General features: G+C 28.3%; 1 protein-coding gene across 1 annotated transcript in view; it reads left to right on the forward strand.

The window, feature by feature from the left end:
- The first annotated feature begins 116 nt into the window (after window positions 1-116).
- The window catches only part of LOC123268198 (Krueppel-like factor 6), a 231,294-nt gene continuing 209,327 nt past the window's right edge, over window positions 117-22,083 (forward strand). The window contains exon 1 of the mRNA XM_044733120.1: window positions 117-983. Coding sequence (XP_044589055.1) covers window positions 882-983 — 102 coding nt within the window. The 5' untranslated portion in view covers window positions 117-881. The remainder of the gene's footprint in view (window positions 984-22,083) is intronic.

Raw genomic sequence — 22,083 nt, forward strand, 5'->3', positions numbered from 1 at the left:
TTATTTTTTAAAACTGCATTTTTAAAAAAAGTGTCATTAAATTTCGCGAGAAATTTAAATTAAATAAAAAATAATAACAATTTATTTAAATAAAATGCCAGATCCTGTTATTTAAAATAAATATATTTTTAAAAAATAATAAAAAAAGTAGATTATTATTATAATAATAATCTCAAGAGTTACTTCCGTGACATAACTAAATACCGGGAGGTACTTTAAGATTCTTACGGATAAAACGCCGGGTAGTGTCGTGTCGGCAAGGTTTCACGTGGTGAACATTCAAGTAAATTCTATGTATTTAATAAATATTCCTACCTCTATTTTTTATTTATAAAAATAATAACAATTAATAATTAATAATTATTAATTAAATCTAGGAAATTTGTGCATATGATGGATTCTCCAAAGTTACCGCGTGAAAACAGCTCCAGAACTCTCATCGGAGCATCTGGAAGAAAACTCTGATTTTAAATAGTGTAATTACAATATTATTATTATTAATAATTAATAATAATTGTAATTGGTGATCGGGGATTGCGCGTAAGTTTTATTTCTACTGATACTGAGTGGAGTTTTTAATTAAAAAATATTTAATAAATTGTATTGCTTGCAGAAATAATAATTATTTGATTGATGATTAAATAATTAATAAAATAAGTGATTATTGAAAAAGTGGAGACCGGTTCCGATCATCAAGTGACAAGTGGGGATTTATTCGGCAAGTTAATATAAAAAAAGTGTCCACGAGGATTTAAATATTGATAAATCCGTGCAGTGAAAATATAAAAGTATAAGTTGTTTAAATTTTTAAACAAATATCTTTTTAAAATAATTGCAACAAGTGTCGGGGTTTTGTTGATTGTAAGTTTAACGAGACAGCCATGGATATCCTACCGAGCGGGAATATTTTTCGAGAGTTACAGGACGTTCATGATACCGGTTTTTTTCCGTTGCCGCCGTCGCTCGAGGATCACTGGCAACAGGTAAGTGAAGATCAATGCTTCTACGACCTATATATAAATTTATATTTATATATTTATAAATAGGTACTATCATTATCATCATAATCTTTCGCTAATGGTTATGTACTACAGCATCGGCTTTAAGCGCGTGCTTAATGTTCCCACAAATTTATCCGTATATATATATATATATATATATATATATATATATATATATATATATATATATATATATATATATATACTTATATATGCTATATATATATATACATACATATATATATATATATACATATATATATATACAGCATATATATATATATACATATATATATATATATATATATTGCTGCATATATATATATATATATATATATATATATATATATATATATATATATATATATATATATATATATATATATATATATATATATATATATGTTATATACATATACATATATATATATATATATATATATATATATATATATATATATATATTTATAAATCTGTGTGTGGGTTTTCCATATTTACGGTCCGGGATTTAATTTTATTTGCAAACAGTCACGAGTTATATATTCGCCCGAAAAAAAAAAAAACAAGCTAAACGTGTTTGATTAGAAATCCCGGTAAGGTCACCTCGGTTTTTGCTAAATAATACGGTATATATAGTTTTTTTTTTTAATCTTTTATATTATGCATGTGCGATACAAAGTTTAGCAGGCATCTGAAAATTTTTATGGTAAATAAATTGTAAAAATAATAAATAAAGAACAAAAAAAAGAATTAATTATAAATAAATTAAATATGTAAAGTAATTTTGAAAAATTTAGTTTTGTATTGGTCGTAACAAGTTATTTTATAGCCGATTAATTTTTAGTTATTCGGGATTTTTGGATGATTAACAATTTTTATTTTTATTGGAGTTGAATGAAATTTTTATTGGTATTTATGAATGAAATTTAAAATAAAATGTGAAAAAAAGATAAAACAGTTGATATTTTGATTGGAAATTTTTTTAAGGTTCTCTTTTAATTTTGGAGGAAAATTATAGAAATTTTTTTGGAGTAAAAGTGACTTTTTGTAATATTTTAAGGAAGATCATTATTGTAGTGAAATAAAAATGAAACATTTTAAAAGTCACTTGAGAAAATTTTATTATTTTAATTTTAATAAAAAAAACTCCAAAAAATTTTTTATTGTTCCAATATTTGTCGAGCGTCAAAAATTTTATTTTTATGCTTGATATTTGTAGTAATTTATAAAAATAAAATATTTTAAGTCAATACTGGAAAAAATATAACTTTTTGTATTTATTTAAAAAATAAATTTATTTATAATTAAATTTGATACTCCAAAAATATGAATAAAAAATTCACTTTTTATTTTATTTTAAAAAATTCATCAAAAATTATGAGTAAATTTTTTAAATATTTTTTACTGATCAAAAAATAGTCAGATGTCTATTAAATTTAGTACTCCAATAATATTAATAAAAAATTCACTTTTTATTTTATTTTAAAAAATTCATCAAAAATTATGAGTAAATTTTTTAAATATTTTTTACTGATCAAAAATTAGTCTAAAAAATCAAAATTTTACAATGTAAAAAATGTCGAATATTAATTACTGTAAAGTACTTATGAGTGCAATCGATGATTTTACAGCCGCGTTTCTCGGAAACTTTCAAGCGTAACGACCGTTACATTACTGCTTTTTACTCAACTAAAATATTCCGACTTTCATTATTGTATATCATTGACTATCTTCACTTACGTCTGCTACGTCCTCAGAATTTAATTATTTTTACGCACGTGCAATTTAATTTTTCTATCTGTCTATCAATGTATCCACCCACACACACATACATACATACATATATATATGACTGTAGTACATTACAGAATGAATGTAAAAATATAAGATATAAGGTATGTGTAAACATATATATGTATATGGGGTATAAGGATATATAAAAAATTATACGAGTCACGGTACGTCGATTATACGTGAGAGAAGTTGCGTGGGTGCGTACGCATTGGGTTACTCACGTGCGCACGCACATATTATACAAGAATACGTTGAACCGGTCTTGATACTATTATATATATATATATATATATATATATATATATATATATATATATATATATATATATATATATATATATATATATATATATATATATATATGTAAATATAAAATACTAAATGAAAACGTGTTGGCTTCAGCTAAGATAACAAAAAGGTAAAACGGAGAGATGGGAGGTCAAAAATGCTCGATGCATTGTAAATATCTTAATAAAAAAAAAAATGAACAAATATAAATATATAAAAATAAATATGTAAATTAATATATTACATATTACATATGTGAATTTAGAATGAGGAATTTTATTGTTAAGATTATGGGTGTCTGTATTTTATAAAATATAAAATTTTGGGAGCGAGTTTTATGCCTCGAATTTACAGTTTAATTTATACTAGTTTGGGTGTAAGCTCTGATATAGTGATAATAAAAATTAAAAATTGTAATTCATATGAAATGCACGCCTCATAAGCGAAGCAAATGAGGTTGTGCTCTACACTCACCTTACAAAAATCAAGCGATTTCTTGAACTAAAATTGTCTCTATTTATTTTCTATCTTACTTGTAGAACACTATTTACATATAAATGTAATGGAAAAACACTAGTTTCAACACTTATGACATTTTTAAAAGACATTTTGCTTTTTAAATAAATAAAAAAAATGTTTAAAAAAATTATTCCGTGGACATCCGGCTATCAAATGTATGTATGAAAACTGGCGTGGTCACGATAACTCCCGAAAAACTTAACTGATCAAGTCCATTTATTTTTTATACGCTTCAGTATGATTTAAAACGAAGTCCTTTCGAAGATCACGGTCTAATTCAATGTAGTTTATTTATAATTAGCAATAAACTAAAAATCCACTAACCGTTTGTATATCTATATCTATGTAAATAAGGTTTGTTTACAATACATAAGCAGTACCTTTCTTTTTTTGGTGGACAATGACGCGAAAGATTTAAAAGTATTTGTATTTTATTTTAATCAATTTTATTATGGAAAATAAGATTGAGGTGTGCACTTTTAGGTTTTGCAAACTTTTTTATGATAATTCCCGTGATATGAGAATTGCTAAAAGGGATAGCAGATAATAGATAGGGCAGTATTCGCGGCTAACATTTGGCGCCTAACACTGTGTTTAATGTCTCGGTAGTCGGCGGTAGGTAGTTTCCTTGACGCCGATTTGAATTAAATATTTATGGGTTAAGCTCTGTGAAAACCGGCTGGTACGCAATGTAATGGATAGATTTTCAGCCGGCTTTGTAGTTGTATTTTTATGGATGATGTGTTCGATGTAATATGTAATTTGTGATGTGTAGAAGTTGTTAATATATAAAGACCTTGTGGTACGATGAGGGTGAGTTGAAAGGAGAAAAGATTGTACAGGGGGTGGAAATAAAAGTTTCGGAATATTTTGAATAATTTTTAATAAAATTATTTCTATAAATTTAGCTATTTTTACACAGGAAAAAAGGTTCACTTGAGCCAAGAAAATATTTTTCTTCCTAATTATTTTCTTGAGCGAAAAAAAAATTTTTTTTTTGACAAGAAATTTTACTTATTCAAACAAAATTAATTCTCTTGCTTTAAGAAATACGTATCTTGATCCAAAAAAATTTATTTAAGTTAAGAAAATCTTGTTGTTTTGAGAAAATTCAGCCTCTTGCTCCAAAAAATTTAGTTTTTGATAGAAGTAAATTTTCTTGTCTTGAGAAAATTTCTCTCTTGCTCCAAAAAATTAAATATAAAGATAGAAGTAAATTTTCATTAATATTTTTATTGATTAACATGTCAAATGGGAAGATCAAATACTTCATCATTTTTTTTCATTCAATATGTATAATTGCACGCTAAAATAATATAAAATGGGTATCAAATATTCTCGAGAAAAATTTTCTCAAGGTGATAAAATTTTTTTCTCAGCTGAAGTAGGTGGCGCTGCTTCCCTAAAGTATCTAAAAATCTTGATCAAATATAAAAATTTATTGTATCAACTATTTATGATAATTTGAATTAAGAAAAAATGACTTCCACCATGAATAGAATTTAAAGAAAAATTTTTACTTCGGCCAACACAACTTTGGTCTTCCTTCAGGCACCCGAAAATTTTCTTGAGCCAAGAATTTTGTTCCCCAGTCAAGAAATTTTTCTTTCTGTGTACGTATAAAAATAAATAATTGAAAAACAATGTTTTTTCTAATTAAAATCTTTTTAATAAAAAAAATCTAAATATAATTTTTATCAATTAAAATATCAAGCGTACTTTAAAACAATTACCAAAATTTTTTCTTCCATTTTTATCTTCTAGTCAATAAAAAAATTATATTTTTTCAACACTTTAAAGTCAATTTAAAAAAAAATTTAACATTCGAATAATTCGAATTAAATATTATCCCGAATAAAAATTCACGTCGATAAAAAAGCACTCGATACTCTTGCTCGTTTTTTTAAAAAAAAAAAAAGTACAGGTAGTGTATAGAGTACGAATTAAAAAAAAGAGGTTGGCTCTGTAGTTTTCCACCTGGCGACTGGTGACTATTATTTTTTTCTGGTACTCGTAACAGTTTAGTGTATAGTAGCAGTCCTTACTGTCATCGCATCGGGTATGCACAGGACGATGAAACAATGCTATGCCGGGTGTACAATGGTCCGCAATGTGAGTTAGCTCTGTGAAAGATGCGCCTTCTTTCTGTTTTTTCAATGTGCGTGTCTTGTGTGACAATACCAACAAACACAAGCACATATGTGGATGCATGAGAGACTGAATTAACAGTGGTGTTGTACTTTGTTGGTAAAGTATTCCGATGCAATGCATGTACGTGCATTGTTCATCCTCTGTTACTCCTCTTTGCCTCTTGAGTGTCTATGGAAAAGTGCTATTGTTAATCCTCGATGACCCCAACCTCCTTCTGGATTCATCAGACCTTGTCATGACCTTCCATTCTCATTCATTTTGTAGTCTATCCATTCTTATGCACTATCTCTTCATTCCTTTCTGTTGACGAAATCAACTCTCGTCGATTTTTTTTATTGCTATTTATTATAATTATTGTTTGCAATTATAATAACTAATAGCAATTACTTTAACAACATTGAAAGAGTTTAATGTTCTTTAACTCGATAAAAAAATTTTTTAAATAAAAAATACATGGAAAAATTACAAAAAAATCTGTTAAATTTAGAGTTTTACATTTTTCAAGACATAACTGTAAAATTTACATTTTTAAAAATGTAAATTTTATTATTATAAAAATTGTTAACCAAAAAATATTATTTTTAGTCTAAAGAAAATATTTTTTTTATAAATACGATATTATTTATTTATTTATTTATTTTCAAATTGACGAAATTTGAAAATTAAAAAAAAAAATAGAAATTTGTTATTTTAATGGGAAAATCTCAATGAGCTCTTTACAACGAAAATGTCGCTGCCTTTTGTGAGAATTTTCTTTATACAGATTATACAACACTATACCTGAGGGGAACTTTTGAGATCACCTTGATACATGAATCATTCTATTAAATAGAAAATTTTCTCGAGTGTGACCCCTGCCGATTAGGTCAATTTGGAATTTTGTCGAGGCTTTGTATATTATTATGTTTTTTACATTAAAGTTAATTCGATGAAATCAATACGGAGTAATAATTTTTAAAGTTAGTTGATCTTTAGAATTTTCTTTGAGTACAAACTATTCTGAAGAATATATTTGACTTATTTTTGTAAATTTCATTTTGTTAATAAAAGAAAAAAAATCAATTTTTTATTAAAAAAATTAAAGAGAAACATAATTTATGAATAATAATTTTTAGATCTAGTAATAATAAATTTTAATTTTAAAGTTCTAAAAATTTCCGACAGATGGCGCACGGTAGCTAAATCTTCTCCTTATTAGAGAGTTAACTTTTAAAATATAATTATTTCTTAAATTTTTAACTAAACTAATTTTTGTTCAATACGAAATGTTTATCGACTTACATATTGATAAAAAAAAAATAAAAATTACAATAAATTATTTATTTATTTTCACACAGCTTGATATATAAAAATCGATCGTATTGGAAAATTTTTCACGGATATTTTATCAAATAACATTTTTTCTACTCTTTAGTAGCAACCTTTGTACTGAACAGTAACTTGTTAACTAGCTACTAATTGAGTAGAGGAACATTAAATAAATGTTGGACCATTTAACATAAAATGAATAGACCAATTGACAATAGCAGCAAAGAGAAATAAAATGATTGAAAATGAAATGAATTAACTGTTAAATAAGCTGATAAAAAGCACCAAAACAAAATGTAGATAAATTTATTTAGTACATTTGTTAATTTAAAAACGTAAATTTGTCTATAAAAGTTAACTTGGAGGCACGCGATGGATAATGACGCTCAAAACGACCGCAGAATTTGCTCGAGCAACGATCGAACTCGAGCCATGTCGGTCCGGCGTTCAATTTGTTTTATCGGTTCTCTGTTTTCTCTCGGTTCCTACCCAATATATACAGATATACAATCACCCCTGCTTCGCATTTCTACTTGCTACCCCATCTCGCAGCGTAGCATTATATGTTATATAGAGAATCCGCGGCGCAGAATGGAGAGATGGAGCCTCCACTCGGTATACTGCCCCCTTTGGTGATCGCGAGGCGGGCTAATTCGAGCGTGACTATCTGGACGAATTATCCCCGGCACTCGGCACCCCCACGACTGACAAAACGGATCCACCTCCCTCCGATTCCCGGTTTAAAACGAATAACGCGAGTTTGTTTATATCATTTCTATCCCAATTTTACGACTATTCAAACTATCTGTTATCTAATTTCTTTTTACGTGTTTATGTACAGTATATATACAGTAATATCACAGCATATACATACACTCGACCATCAATTACACTTTCTGGGTTGTTTACACTTTTGTTTACATTTACATTTATATTTACATTTACATCGACACACGTTTAATTCGTTATCGGTCGATGTTTTAATTATTTTAGCGCTGTATCATATCGAGTCAATTACCTCTTACTTTACTTGCCAGCACAGCTTACAGCTTATATTTATTCCTTGTTTACGTTGTGGTGAAAAGAGGGATACCACTTGCCCAGTTATTTTTATTTTTAGACTCACCTATACTACTATACAGTCTCAGTTTTTATCTTCAAATTATTCAGAATTACTTGATTGGAATTTTTTTAAATGTGTGAGTATGATATGAGAATACTAAAGAATGGAAAAAAGAGAATTTGTCTTTTAATTCGTCCTTGTAATTGCTCTGATTATTTATATTTACAAATTTTTCATTTAAAAATTATAGATTTTATTACTACAGGTGTTTTTAGCGCGTTAAGATTTTTTTTTATTATTTATTGATCTAAAAAACTTGGAAAATCCAAAAATGCACGCCTCATAATCTCATTTTCTATAATAAAATTTATTAAAATAAAATACAAATACTTTTAAATTTTTCGCGCCATTGTTCACCCAAAAAAGAAAGGTACTGCTTATGTATTGTAAACGAACCTTATTTACATAGATATAGATATACAAACGGTTAGTAGATTTTTAGTCTATTGCTAATTATAAATAAACTACATTGAATTAGACCGTGATCTTCGAAAGGACTTAGTTTTAAATCATACTGAAGCGTATAAAAAATAAATGGACTTGATCAGTTAAGTTTTTCGGGAGTTATCGTGATCACGCCAATTTTCATACATACATTTGACAGCCGGAAAAACACGGAATAATTTTTTTAAACATTTTTTTTTATTTATTTAAAAAGCAAAATGTCTTTTAAAAATGTCATAAGTGTTGAAACTAGTGTTTTTTCATTACATTTATGTGTAAATAGTGTTCTATAAGTAAGATAGAAAATAAATAGAGACAATTTTAGTTCAAGAAATCGCTTGATTTTTGTAAGGCGAGTGTAGAGCACAACCTCATCCGCTTCGCTTATGAGGTGTGCAGTACCATATTAGTTATTTTTTTTTTAGTTAAAAAATTACAATTTTATTTAACAAAATTTTTATTAAATAAATTGTTATTTATAATCCGATGTAATAGCATATTATTTAATTAAACGGTTTAGATAATCCACTTTATTAATACATAAATAAGTAAAACGTTAGTTTTAAATATAATTTATTCTTTATAAATTACAAATTTAATAATTTAATTATTATTAAAACAAATAAATAATTAAAAATGTCTGTTTTAATTTATAAACAGTTCATATTAATTATTTTTTTTTCATTTTTCATTAATTAAAATTTTATATAATTTAATATTTTTATCTTTAGAAAATAAATAAAAGTTTGGGACAAAGTTCTGAATAATTGGAAGATTATTGAAAATTTTTTCAAGCTTTAAATAAATTTTGCAAAAGATCAGTACTCTTTTAGCATGTAATAAAATTACTATCTTAAAAAAATATATATATCTTAATATAAAATGAGTTTTTAAAGTCGAGGATTGGATGAATCGATGTCAAGTTGTTAGTTCTTGTCTCATCGCATATTATTTTTTCTCCTCGACAATTTATGTTGTATATATAGCGTAATACAGAACACAGCGGAGATGTCTGACGAGGCAGAAATGAAACACTCGAATAATGAAAGAGTGACGGAAGATCAACTCGTAGTCGCTCTATATAATACTACAACACCGATACAGCAGCAGTATATAAGAGAATAAAAATTGTATAAAAAAGAACAAGAGTCTCAGTCTCTGTCTCCGTCTCCGTCGACGGAGACCCTTACAGTCGGATTAGTAAACTCCGGGAAAAAAATGATATTTCAGACGAGCAGTGCCGGGGGTTGCCTTTAGCTTCGACCAAATTAAGCGAAATATATAGAATAAAAGTAAAAATTATAAGAATTAAATAAACTATAAATAAGTGAACCGGGAATATTTGTATGATCCAGTGAACGTGACTGATAGAACGATTGGCGAGAAAAGCATTAACAAATACGATATCAAGGGAAAAGCAAGGAAAAGAAGGGAATGAAAACTAAGTAAAGAGAATAGCGGGAGGAAAGTGAAGCCGGGTGGTGGAAAAAAGTGAAAGAGGACCTTAACGAAGTGCAATTTAATCCACCTTGACGCTAGACGCTTCCGTCCAAGAGCACGAGCTATAACGCTTTTTACAGAGGGGTATCAACTCGCATTATTTTTATATCTTATTATCCAAGTTGACCATTAAAAAAAATTGGATGGAAGAATTAGATGAAATAAATGAAATAAATCAACTTTTACTGCTGCCGCGTTCTGTATTTTAAAAACCCGCGGGTATTTTATTTTATCTTGGGTCTTATTCCATAAACCAGGGCTGAATTAATTCAGGTGAGGAAGAAGGGATTGATTAACTTTTAATCAAATGACTGTTGATCCTTGAATTGGTAACGCAAGTACGGAAAGCGCAGCAGGTGGCAAATCCTCGATTGACCTCAAACACCCTCATAAGCACTCTCTAGTCCTAACTAGATTGTATGCATATATATCTATTTTACACATACGACAATTCCACCCTGTCGCTTCTATTCCGAGGCATGGAAATTCCGTAGTATGCTCTAGTTTTGAGATGGATCACGATAATTCTGTTTATGTTGTGAAATGACGATTCTAAAATATGGTAGAAGTATCATTTTTGGCCAGTTAATATTTGAATCCTATAAATCAAAATAGATGAAATAAAAATAAGTGTGAAGTTAACTTACCCTCATGAAAAAAAAAAAAAATATTTTTCGAAATATATAAAAAATATGTAAATATATATATAAATTATGTATAGTAAATATATTTTTAATGACTAACTTTTGGCCGATTTTCATATATATTTTATATATTTCAAATGTATTTTAGATATATTCAAAATATATTTTTTTTATATTTTTAGCTATGTATTTTTTATGTATTTTAAAATATATCTTGAATATATTTTTTATATATTTCGAAATAAATATTTTTTTTTCATGGGGGTAGTATCGAATTATTGAAAAAATGTGATCCCCGATTCTTTATTGGTTGAAAAATTAAGGGGCGCGAAGCGCGCAATTTAAGTTACTAGTTAATTTATAAAAGATTATAATATTACAACCATATTTTTGTTGAGTTTTAAAAAATTTATATTAAAACAAATCAAGTTTTTAATGGTTTATTAATATAAATTAATTTCTATCGTTTATTTGAACAATAAATGGCCATAAACGGTACTTCTATCCTATAAAATTGATGACTAAAGTAAAGTTAGTTTTATATTGAAATTATATTAATGCTAATCAAAAAATTGGCCTCTGATTCCTTGTTAATTCAGGATAAGAGTGAAAGTTTAAGTTTTAGGAAAATTTTTGAGTTTGATTAATTGTTTAAATTTATTTTTGAAGTTTTTTTTATGGCTTGTAAGGTTTTAACGATCGATAGTTACGATTTTTAGGGTTTGAGTTTGAAAGACAAGTTCAAAAGCCGAATTTTAATTAAAATTATATGGTATGCAAAAATGATGAATTTGTAGTTTTTAAAAAATTGAACTTTCTATAACAATTGTCTTGATCAATTTAATATTTTTCTAAATTTATAAAGTATCAAAAAATAAAATTTTTGATTTTAAAATGTCTATTTAACATAATTATAAAGATAATTGCAGAATCATTTTAACCATTAAAATTATTATTCATCTGAAACTTGAAAAAAAAATTTATACTGACAAAATTTAACTCTTGAGTTTTAAGTTTCCATTTACTGTACAAGTGGAAAAAAGATATGACGGGTTCTCTCAATGAGTGAAAATAGAGTAACAAATGGGAACAGTTCTTAAAACAAAAAAAAAAAACTTTCCTCTCGAATCAAAAATACAAAACTCTTGAATGAAGGCAAAAAATTATTCATTCAAGAATTTTAATCTGAAACAAAGAACTTTACAATGTTTTCAAACAAAATAGTTTATATTTAATTTAAGAATTTCTTTCTCTTGTAATATAATATTCATTCAAGATATTACCGACTTTTTTCAATGATAAAATTTCTCGGATTTCTCATCTTATTTCTTAAAAAAATAACTAATCAAAAATAGTTTTCTTCAGAATCAAATTGTTTTTTTCAGGAATTATCCATGGCTATTTTAATTATGCTTATAAAAGCTGAAAGATATTAATTTTCACTCACTATTTATTACAAATAAACACCCGTAATTTTGTTGTTAATTTAAAATTAAAATATTAAAAATAAAAGAGTTCTTTTAACTTATTGAATTCATCGAATCAATTAAATATTAATTACAGCGAATCGGGTAAAATGGATGAGTATTTTAAAAATATTTCCAGCAAAACTCGGTCCAGTATTTTATTAAAAAAAAAAAAAAATTCTGATAGAATGCCAATAAAATCTTGCCGGAGAAATTGGAAAGTTAATTGATGAAAGGGCGGTATTATTTTTTTTTAATTAAAGCTTTCGATTTTCAAATAGCGATTGCGTATTTTTCCTGCGCATTTATGGGTAAAAAATCATCTAATCGCGAATAATAATAGTTAAGTGTGAGTATGAGCAGTGTTAAGTAGACAGATACTAAAGACAGGGAGAAGAATAAGTAAAGAAGAAGTTTAACAAGTCCGCGACTTATCAAGCAGGCCGTGAGAACACGCGCGAGCCAACTGTGCTGATCAACAGCATGTGTAATGTATAACGTGTAATGTGTACACATGAGAATTTTATAAATTTGCTCAGCACGAGTGAACGGAGTTTTATTTTTATTTCATTTTTTGTTTGCGCTTCTCGTTATATTTTATTAATTTAAGAATTTAATTCAACTTCATTTGATTTTCGAGCTAATGAAATAAAATTTGTTAATTTTGGTATTTTTTTATACGGTTTATTTTTTATCGCATGTGCTTTACTTGCATTATGTTTTTTTATTGAGCTTGAAAGAGAAAACCAGGATCGATGGTGATAGTGGGTGAGCGGTTGATATGAGTCTGCGCGAAAAGTCCCCGCGAGAATAATAAGCCGTCTGTTCTTATACGCGTATTAATAGATGAATCGACTGATGGATTATATTTTGTTGTTATTTTCAAAATTTATAATTTTTATTATTATTTTTTTTTAATTTAATAATAATTTTTTTTTAAATCTTATTATATTTTTTTATTATTATTCTATAAGTAAATAAATGCCAGAATTTTTAGAGTTAATAATTACTTTTTATCTTAAATATATATTAATAGAATATTTAAATATGGATTGAGAAAGACGAGATTGAGAAATAAGCTGAAGGTCGAAAAATAAAAGCATTGAAGTTTTTTTTTTAAATAAAATTAAAATTAAATTTAAAATTTTGAAATTTATTTTAAATTAGTAAATTTTGTCAGTATGAAAGGAATAATTAAATTATTTAAATTTTTGTTGATGAAATTTATATTTTAAATTGAAGACATTTATTTTTATAAATTTAATATTTTTACCTCACTGTTATAAAAATTAAAAAAAAAAAGCACTGAAGTTTATTTTAAAATTAAATTTAAAATTTTGAAATTTATTTTAAATTAGTAAATTTTGTCAGTAAAAAAGAACTAATTAAATTATTTAAATTTTTGTTAATAAAATTTATATTTAAAATTGAAGACATTTATTTTTATAAATTTAATATTTTTACCTTACGCTATAAAAATCAACAAATTCAATAACTCAGCTAATTATTACTGAACTGGAGAATCCATGCTTAAAATTTACCATAAAAAATCCACGTACTCCAGTAATTAATCCATAATTCGTAGTCAGTAGCCAATAAATAGCCAATTAAATCTTGAATTGATCGTTAATTAATTATAAACATTCGAGTGCACAAGTAATACCGTAGGATCGATCCGTTATTTAAATATCAGCTACCAACTACCCGGTACCAGCAAATTAATTTAAAAAACCGCAAAGTATATTTCGATTTCCACGTTAATTTGCATCAAGGACGGACGGAGCGCTTCCGCATTATCTGCGCATCATTATATCATTTCCGGCTTTATTAAACCGTGTCTCTAACTAAATTTTCTCTGTGTGTATTACTTCTCGGCTGCGTACCCTCCCATTAAGATACTTGTATATAATATATGTATATATCTTATATCTTATGTCTCACATATAAATAAATTTATACCATACATAAAAAAATTAACCTGAATTAATAAAATTTTGATCTTTAAAAATTTGTTTTTGAAATTAGAAAGCTAATAAAAAATTCCAAGAAAATGTCGACTTTTCTTTCAAATTTATTATTTCTTAACAATTTAAAAATTAAACAAATTCAAGTTTCCTACAAAATCAATAAAAAATTTATTTAATTACTTTCCAATTAGTAAATAATCTACTAATTCAAAATATGATCATGACTAATGAAAAAAAATTTTTTTTTGACACAAGAAATTTCACTTATTCCAACAAAATTAATTCTCTTGCTTTAAGAAATACGTATCTTGATCCAAGAAAATTTATTTGTCAAGAAAATCTTGTTGTTTTGAGAAAATTTAGCCTCTTGCTCCAAAAAATTTAGTTTTTGATAGAAGTAAATTTTCTTGTCTTGAGAAAATTTCTCTCTTGCTCCAAAAAATTAAATATAAAGATAGAAGTAAATTTTCATTAATATTTTTATTGATTAGCATGTCAAATGGAAAAAACAAATAATATTTCATAATTTTTTTTCATTCAATATGTATAATTGCACGCTAAAATAATATAAATTGGGTATCAAATATTCAAGAGAAAAATTTTCTCAAGGTGAGAAAATTTTTTTCTCAGCTGAAGTAGGTGGCGCTGCTTCCCTAAAGTATCTAAAAATCTTGATCAAATATAAAAATTTATTGTATCAAGTATTTATGATGTAAAGAAAAAATTACTTCCACCAAGAATAGAATTTAAAGAAAAATTTTTACTTCGGCCAACACAACTTCGGTCTTCCTTCAGGCACCCGACAAATTTTCTTGAACCAAGAATTTTGTTTTCCAGTCAAGAAATTTTTCTTTTTGTACCACATTATACATTACACATTTTTAAAAAATAATCAGTAATTTTTCGCTGATTGAATTTCGGAGAATCTGCGTCAAACGTCGGCATGTGGTCGAACGGTAAGCTATGTAGGGATGATATGTAGTCATAGTCGCGTTTTTACCTATATACATTTGGCTGGCATTGTGCTGGGAACACGCGACGGGCTTATATTGGTGTAAAGGTGTAGGTACTGAGACCAGAAGAAAGAGTAGCGTAGTATAGAGTATAGAGTACAGAGTCGTTGTGTTAACACGAGAATAACCAAGTTAAGTAAAGAGCGTGTGTGCGAATATCTAACTGTGTGCCTATGTTTGTGTGTGTGTGTGTGTGTGTGTGTGTGTGTGTGTGTGTGTGTGTGTGTGTGTGTGTGTGTGTGTGTGTGTGTGTGTGTGTGTGTGTGTGTGTGTGTGTGTGTGTGTGTGTGCTGAGGGGGAAAGTCTGGGACGGCGACTACACGATACGATATAGAGCAGAGTAGAGTAGAGCCTTTGCGGCTGGGTGGAATCGAAAACGGTGCAACTCGGAAAACTGATATTGATCGCCGGCCGGCAAGTGTACTACACTACTAGCGGCCTGGTTCCGTTCCGTTCCATTCCCTTTTTCCCTCTCGTTCTCGCGCTCACTTATTTTAAAGCTTTGTCTCCGTTCCTCGTATCGTTCTTCGGTGCTCCACTCTGCAGTCTTCTGTTGCATATTATGCACTCTGCTCTGCATCTCTTCACCTCTCTCACTATATTCACCATTACTCCATCATCCGCGTGCATGCTTCCAACTCCGACCAGCACTTGCCCACGCTGGAATACCCAACCAGACGTTCATTCTCGTGAACCGGTACCCAGCATACTATACTATATATACTATATAGGTGTATATATATGTATATATGTATATATAGAGCAGAGCACACTCGCAACACGTGTGCCGCGGGTAAGAGTCTGCGAATGTTTATACACTTTTTTTAGCGTTCGTTAATTTATAAAACCGACCGGGTTTGCTTTTTAAATCATTCCACTTAAATATCGTTTATTTAATTGCTGACTTCTAGACTAATAGACTACTGGATTGCTACACTTTTAACTTGTTAGTTTATATTTTTCCTTTTATTTTTAAGGACTCTGTTTTTAAAGGAAAAGCTGCAAATGGTTGTGAACTTTTGGAGTTTTAATTGGCGTAATTTCAGAGCAATTCTAGGCTTTCTTTTACTACTTTTCAGTGATAGAAAAGCTTATTTTAATAAATAGAAAAATTTTTAAACAAAAATATTATATATATTATTTTAGAGAAATTTTTAATGTTTTGAATCAAGTGGTGAGTTTTTTTTTTTTGTTATTTGAATGAATTTTACTCAGTTTAATATTTTCTTGACTGAATAACAAAATTCTTGACTCAAGAAAATTTTCGGGTGTCTGAAGCAAGACCGAAGTTGTGTTGGCCGAAGTAAAAATTTTTCTTGAAATTCTATTCTTGGTGGAAGTCATTTTTTCTTAATTTACATCATAAATACTTGATACAATAAATTTTTATATTTGATCAAGATTTTTAGATACTTTAGGGAAGCAGCGCCACCTACTTCGGCTGACAAAAAAATTTTCTCATCTTGAGAAAATTTTTCTCGAGAATATTTGATACCCATTTTATATTATTTTAGCGTGTAATTATACATATTGAATGAAAAAAAAATGATGAAATATTATTTGATCTTGCCATTTGACATGTTAATCAATAAAAATATTGATGAAAATTCACTTCTATCTTTATATTTAATTTTTTGGAGCAAGAGAGAAATTTTCTCAAGACAAGAAAATTTACTTCTATCAAAAACTAAATTTTTTGGAGCAAGAGGCTGAATTTTCTCAAAACAACAAGATTTTCTTGGCTTAAATAAATTTTCTTGGATCAAGATACGTATTTCTTAAAGCAAGAGAATTAATTTTGTTGGAATAAGTGAAAATTCTTGTCAAAAAAAAACTTTTTTTTCGCTTAAGAAAATAATTAGAAAGAAAAACATTTTCTTGGCTCAATTTAACTTTTTTTCTGTGTAAAATTAATAATAATAATAATTATAAATCTTTTTTAATGGAAGTAAATTAAATTTTTTATAATTTTCTCTATCATAAAATGATTTCTCAAAAATAAATAATATTTTAAAACAAGTAATTAAATTAAGCTTTGAGCAAAAAATACTTGATTCATATATTCTCAACTACTTTATAATTAATATAAACTTTTGCTCGTTAATAATAACGATAATAACAATAATAATAAGCTAAAGCGTAAATTTATTAGGTAAAACACAAGAGACATCACATTGTGACATATTGAGTTTTAGTAAATTAACAGAACACAGAGTTGTCTCGTTATATATGAGTTTGGTTTCTCCTGCTCGAGAGGTCTGGATCGTGTGAATATGAGCAAAGTAATGCCGGTTACCCAATACACAATCTGTTGGCACGACATTGTTAATTGTCGCTTGCACCTACTTTTCAGATGCTTGGTTCTTCGCACAATTCACACTCGTACATCCACCTCCGCAATCGCGACAAACGGGTCAAGTAATGATACTCTCGCTAACGAATTAACGTCGCTTCAAGAGTTCCCACAATTATTCCACATCATAGTACCATAATCAATTATCTAAAATTTACCAACTAAATTCACAATAAAATCCGAAGTTTTTTTGCTAAAAAAACATTTATTCACAATTCGGTAAAAAATAAATCGTGCATTGAAATCCTTCAATTAGAAAATTTTTTCACAAAACTGACCTAAAAAAAAAATCCAATTGAATTTTATTTTTTATAAAAAAATCAGTGTGTAATTTTTCAAAATTTTTTCCAGTGACATAACCGCGTATCGGGGCTGCAGCACGTAAATTCAACTTTTTCCACTACACATTTTCGCGTTGGTGAACTCCCGGGTTCAGAAGACTAGTCTTGCGGGTTTAGTTTCGAGGAAATAAATCCGTGGAACCAAACCGTTAAGACCACTCTCTCTTTTTTTGTTTTTCAGAGGATAGCACAGTCTCTCCTTTTATTTTATTTTATTTTTTTATCGAAGCGCCGTCTTCCTCAATAGCCATTGCACTAGGTAGCAGTTCTCCTTGGTTTTTCCCCAGACTGGATCTCTTTTATCTTTAGAATTCTTTTTCATTCCATTCGAATCGTCCAAGCGAGCGATAATAAAATAATTCTCTAGCACAATGGGCACTGCTCGGGTGATATAGTAATTCAAAGTGGTTGATGGCCAGAGAAAAGAAAACCACCCAGTTATCTATGCTCTTTTCACAGTCTTATCATTGTTAAATTTCATTTTTATCTCAACTTATCATCCCTATTCCTATTTTCTCTTTAAAAACAATTAAAAAATTCGTATCATAATTATATTTAATAGCCACTTCACTTCCCTCACTCTCGACTCTCGTAAATACTTAATTCTCCAAGTGCATTGTGCTTAAATTAACAACAAAAAAATGCCTTTTTTTAACGATAATTTACTTGACAGACTCTTAAAATATACAAGAGCGGGAGCTCTTCGTGTATTGCCCTGAAAAAACATCACCGCAGGGTGACTTTGGCTCAAGAGTAACAGTAAGAGTAAATGTGTATGTACATCAGCAAGGAGTATAGGGTGCCTGGATAAGGTGAAGTAGATGAGCAGTAGAGAGTGGTTGTGCTAATGCACTTCCTTCCTGTCTGGAGTTTGTAACGACTGCACGCTAAAAAGCCTCTAACACCCTCCGGGAAATACCGACCTCTTTTTTAAATCTATTTACCCTACTTTACTCTTAATAATCGATACTATCCTTCCTTCCGTCTTTTTTTTGCTAATAACCTAAAGCAGTTTTTTAATTATTCGACCGTTATTACGGCTCCAGACGCTATTGTTTTTCCCAAGAAAAATTGGTCATTCAGTGGGACAGAAATTACTTGGTTGTTTTTTTAAAAAAGTTTGGAAAATTCAAATGAGCATGTCTTAAGCGCTCATGTCATACGTAAATTATTTAGATAACATAACAAAAATTATTCGTTTTTAATTTGAATTTTCCCGCGAGTAGCATTAATATATCCCCTCTGTAGGTCGAGCTAAAGAAAAATTTTAACAGATGATAAAACAGTTAGTAATTATACCATCATGTATGTATTATAGTTTCTGCTTGTTTATAGTAATTTCACTTCTGTTTATAAAAAATAATATATATGGCTGCCGAAATCGCAGAAAAAGTCACCGAACTGACAATCGAAAAAAATTAACTGTATCGAAATGGAATTATTTTGACACACAATTTTCACAAGGGTTTTGATAAACTTCCTCAGGAATAAAACAAAAAAAAAATTAGGAAAACGGTTGACCCTGAAGGCCATCCCTGCAACTTCCCGCTAATTCCATACTCAGGCGCTTAAAATTGCACCAATGACGTTTTTGAGCCCTTCGAGCTCAAAGAGATTGCTTTCCTATGCTTTAAAGCTCTTCGAGCTCAAAAGTCTGATAGAGATTTGATAAGACACTATTTTTTGAATTTTTAAACCGCAATAACTTTTGAATGAATAAACCGATTTTCACGCGGTTAGAAGCATTCGACGCAGTTTTTAAGACTCACAAAGAATTTCAAATTTTCAATTGATCGCGCTAGAAATTTTGGAGTTATTCCGAAAAAACACTTTTTATGGTTTTCTTTCGTTCACGATATCTCTCGAACGAATCAACCGATTTTGACCGGACTGGTGGCGATCGACGTGGTTTTTTGAGATTAAGAGCTGATTAGTTTTTGGAATTGAACCATCAAGCCGTATAAAAGTTATTCCAAAAAAACCACATTTGAAAAAAATTTTTTTTTCAGTTTTTTGAAGATTTCTCAAAATCTATTGATCTGAATCGGTCCAAATAGTTTTCAAAATCTAAGTTTGGTCAAGCCCTTTTGAATGGCACCAACCGCGATGAAATCGGTCAAGCCGTTCAAAAGTTATAAGCGGTTCACATACTTTCACACACACACACACACACACACACACATACATATAGACACCGTGACAACCTCGCGGGGATAGTCAGGGAAGCTTCCTGTGACCTTCAAACGTCGAGATCTGATGAAAACTCGATTTTTGCAAAACGGGGTGAAAACAATAACTTCCCGATTTTTGAAAATCTTCGATTTTCTTAGCGGGAAGTTAAAAAATTAAATCATGAAAGTGATTTTTGACAAAGTTGTGGTGTTATCAAGCCCAGTGCTCCCGTAAATACCACGCTTTTATTCATTTAAGATAGTTTTTTCCGTACCTATAGTTCATGCTACTGCTGTCTTCGTCACGCGCTAGTGTTGCCTCTCTTACGGGCTATTGCTCACTTACTTCCACGCATGACTTTATTTGTTTACTTTACTAGTTTATCAATGATTTCTCAAAAACTATGTGGCAGGGAATTCCAGAATTTTGTAGGGTAATTATACATGTATTAATCTAAGTAATGTTAGTTTTTCGTGAAATTCTTAAAATTTCTTCAATACAAAAATAATAAAACTCGCGGTTTTCTCTCTCTTTTCCCATACCGCCTGTGTAAAAATTTCATTTTCAATTGCAATTATCTTCGGTTAGACGTGATAAATCGTCTCTAAATTTTAACAGCGTGTGTATTATGTATTTAACTACACTGATAGAAGGATTTGTTAATAGTTAAAAATATTTGTTAATATTTAATAAATCATTTATTAGAGACCGCACTTTTTAGTCCTTAACAAATATTTCATAGTATTTAAAAAGATTTATTAATATTTAATAAATTAATATTGAATTTATTAAATACAAACAACTCATTTTAAATACTAAGAAATATTTGTTTAATACTAAAAAGTGGTCTCTAATAAATGATTTGTTAAATATTAACAAATATTTTTAACTATAAACAAATCCTTCTATCAGTGTACTTCTATACGGAATTTGGGAGATTTCTTGAATTTTTGCTTTTTGGGCCTAACTACCTCAATTCATCAGAAAAACGAGTTTTTTCTGAGAAATCTTATTTAATCGATAAGAAAATTTTTTTAACGTATTCTGTAGTTACTATTATTTATTTCAATATGCTTTTTGTCCATAATTTTTTTCGTTTAAATTATGAAAATCACGTTTTAATCGAAATCACGATTTTTAGGCGAGAATAGAGCATACGTGCGCGCTTCGCGCTTAAGGCATGCAAAAAGGATTAATTATTACTTTTTCAATATGTAATGTATAAGTAGAAAAATCGCCTTTTTGATTAAAAAAAATGGATTAATGTTCTTCAGCTTAAAAAATTATTTACTAAATAAAAAAATACTGAAGGTTTCTACACTGATAAAAAAATTAATTTGACTCAAGAGCCAAAATCTTGAACCAAGAATACCTTTTTAAAGAAAATGATTTTCTTGAGTCAAGAGAATAAATTCTTGAGTCAAGAGAATAAATTCTTGAGTCAAGAAATTATTTTTGATTTTTTAAATAAATTTTTCTTAGCTCAATAATTTATTCTCTTGACTCAAGAAAATCATTTTCTTCAAAATGTTATTCTTGGTGCAAGATTTTGGCTCTTGAGTCAAGTTAATTTTTTTGTCAGTGTATAAAAATGTCTTTTAGCTTAATTTAAATATAAATTGTTTTCTAATAAGGAAATTTCTTTTTTTTAATTCAAGTTTTTCGATAAAATTAACTAAAAAAAATTTTTTGTATTCAGAAAAAAAAGTTATTTTAGTTTAAGAACAAAATGTTCTTAGTTTAGTTAAACTTTTTTCTGTACATCAGACGCCATTATTTTTCACAAGAAAAATTAGTCATTTAGTACAACAGAAATTATTTGAAATTATTTTCTTTTAATGATCTTGGAATTTTTTTCTATAAAAGTTTGTTTAACTGTTGGCTGTTTACTGTAGTAGTGCGACATTTAAATAAACTTAATTCAGTGTCCGAACTTAGTGTATATTGCGAAATATTTACACTGTATACAGATATATCTCAATAATAATAATTATTATTA

The sequence above is a fragment of the Cotesia glomerata genome, linkage group LG6 (genome assembly GCF_020080835.1).
Source record: "Cotesia glomerata isolate CgM1 linkage group LG6, MPM_Cglom_v2.3, whole genome shotgun sequence".
Classification (NCBI taxonomy): domain Eukaryota; kingdom Metazoa; phylum Arthropoda; class Insecta; order Hymenoptera; family Braconidae; genus Cotesia; species Cotesia glomerata.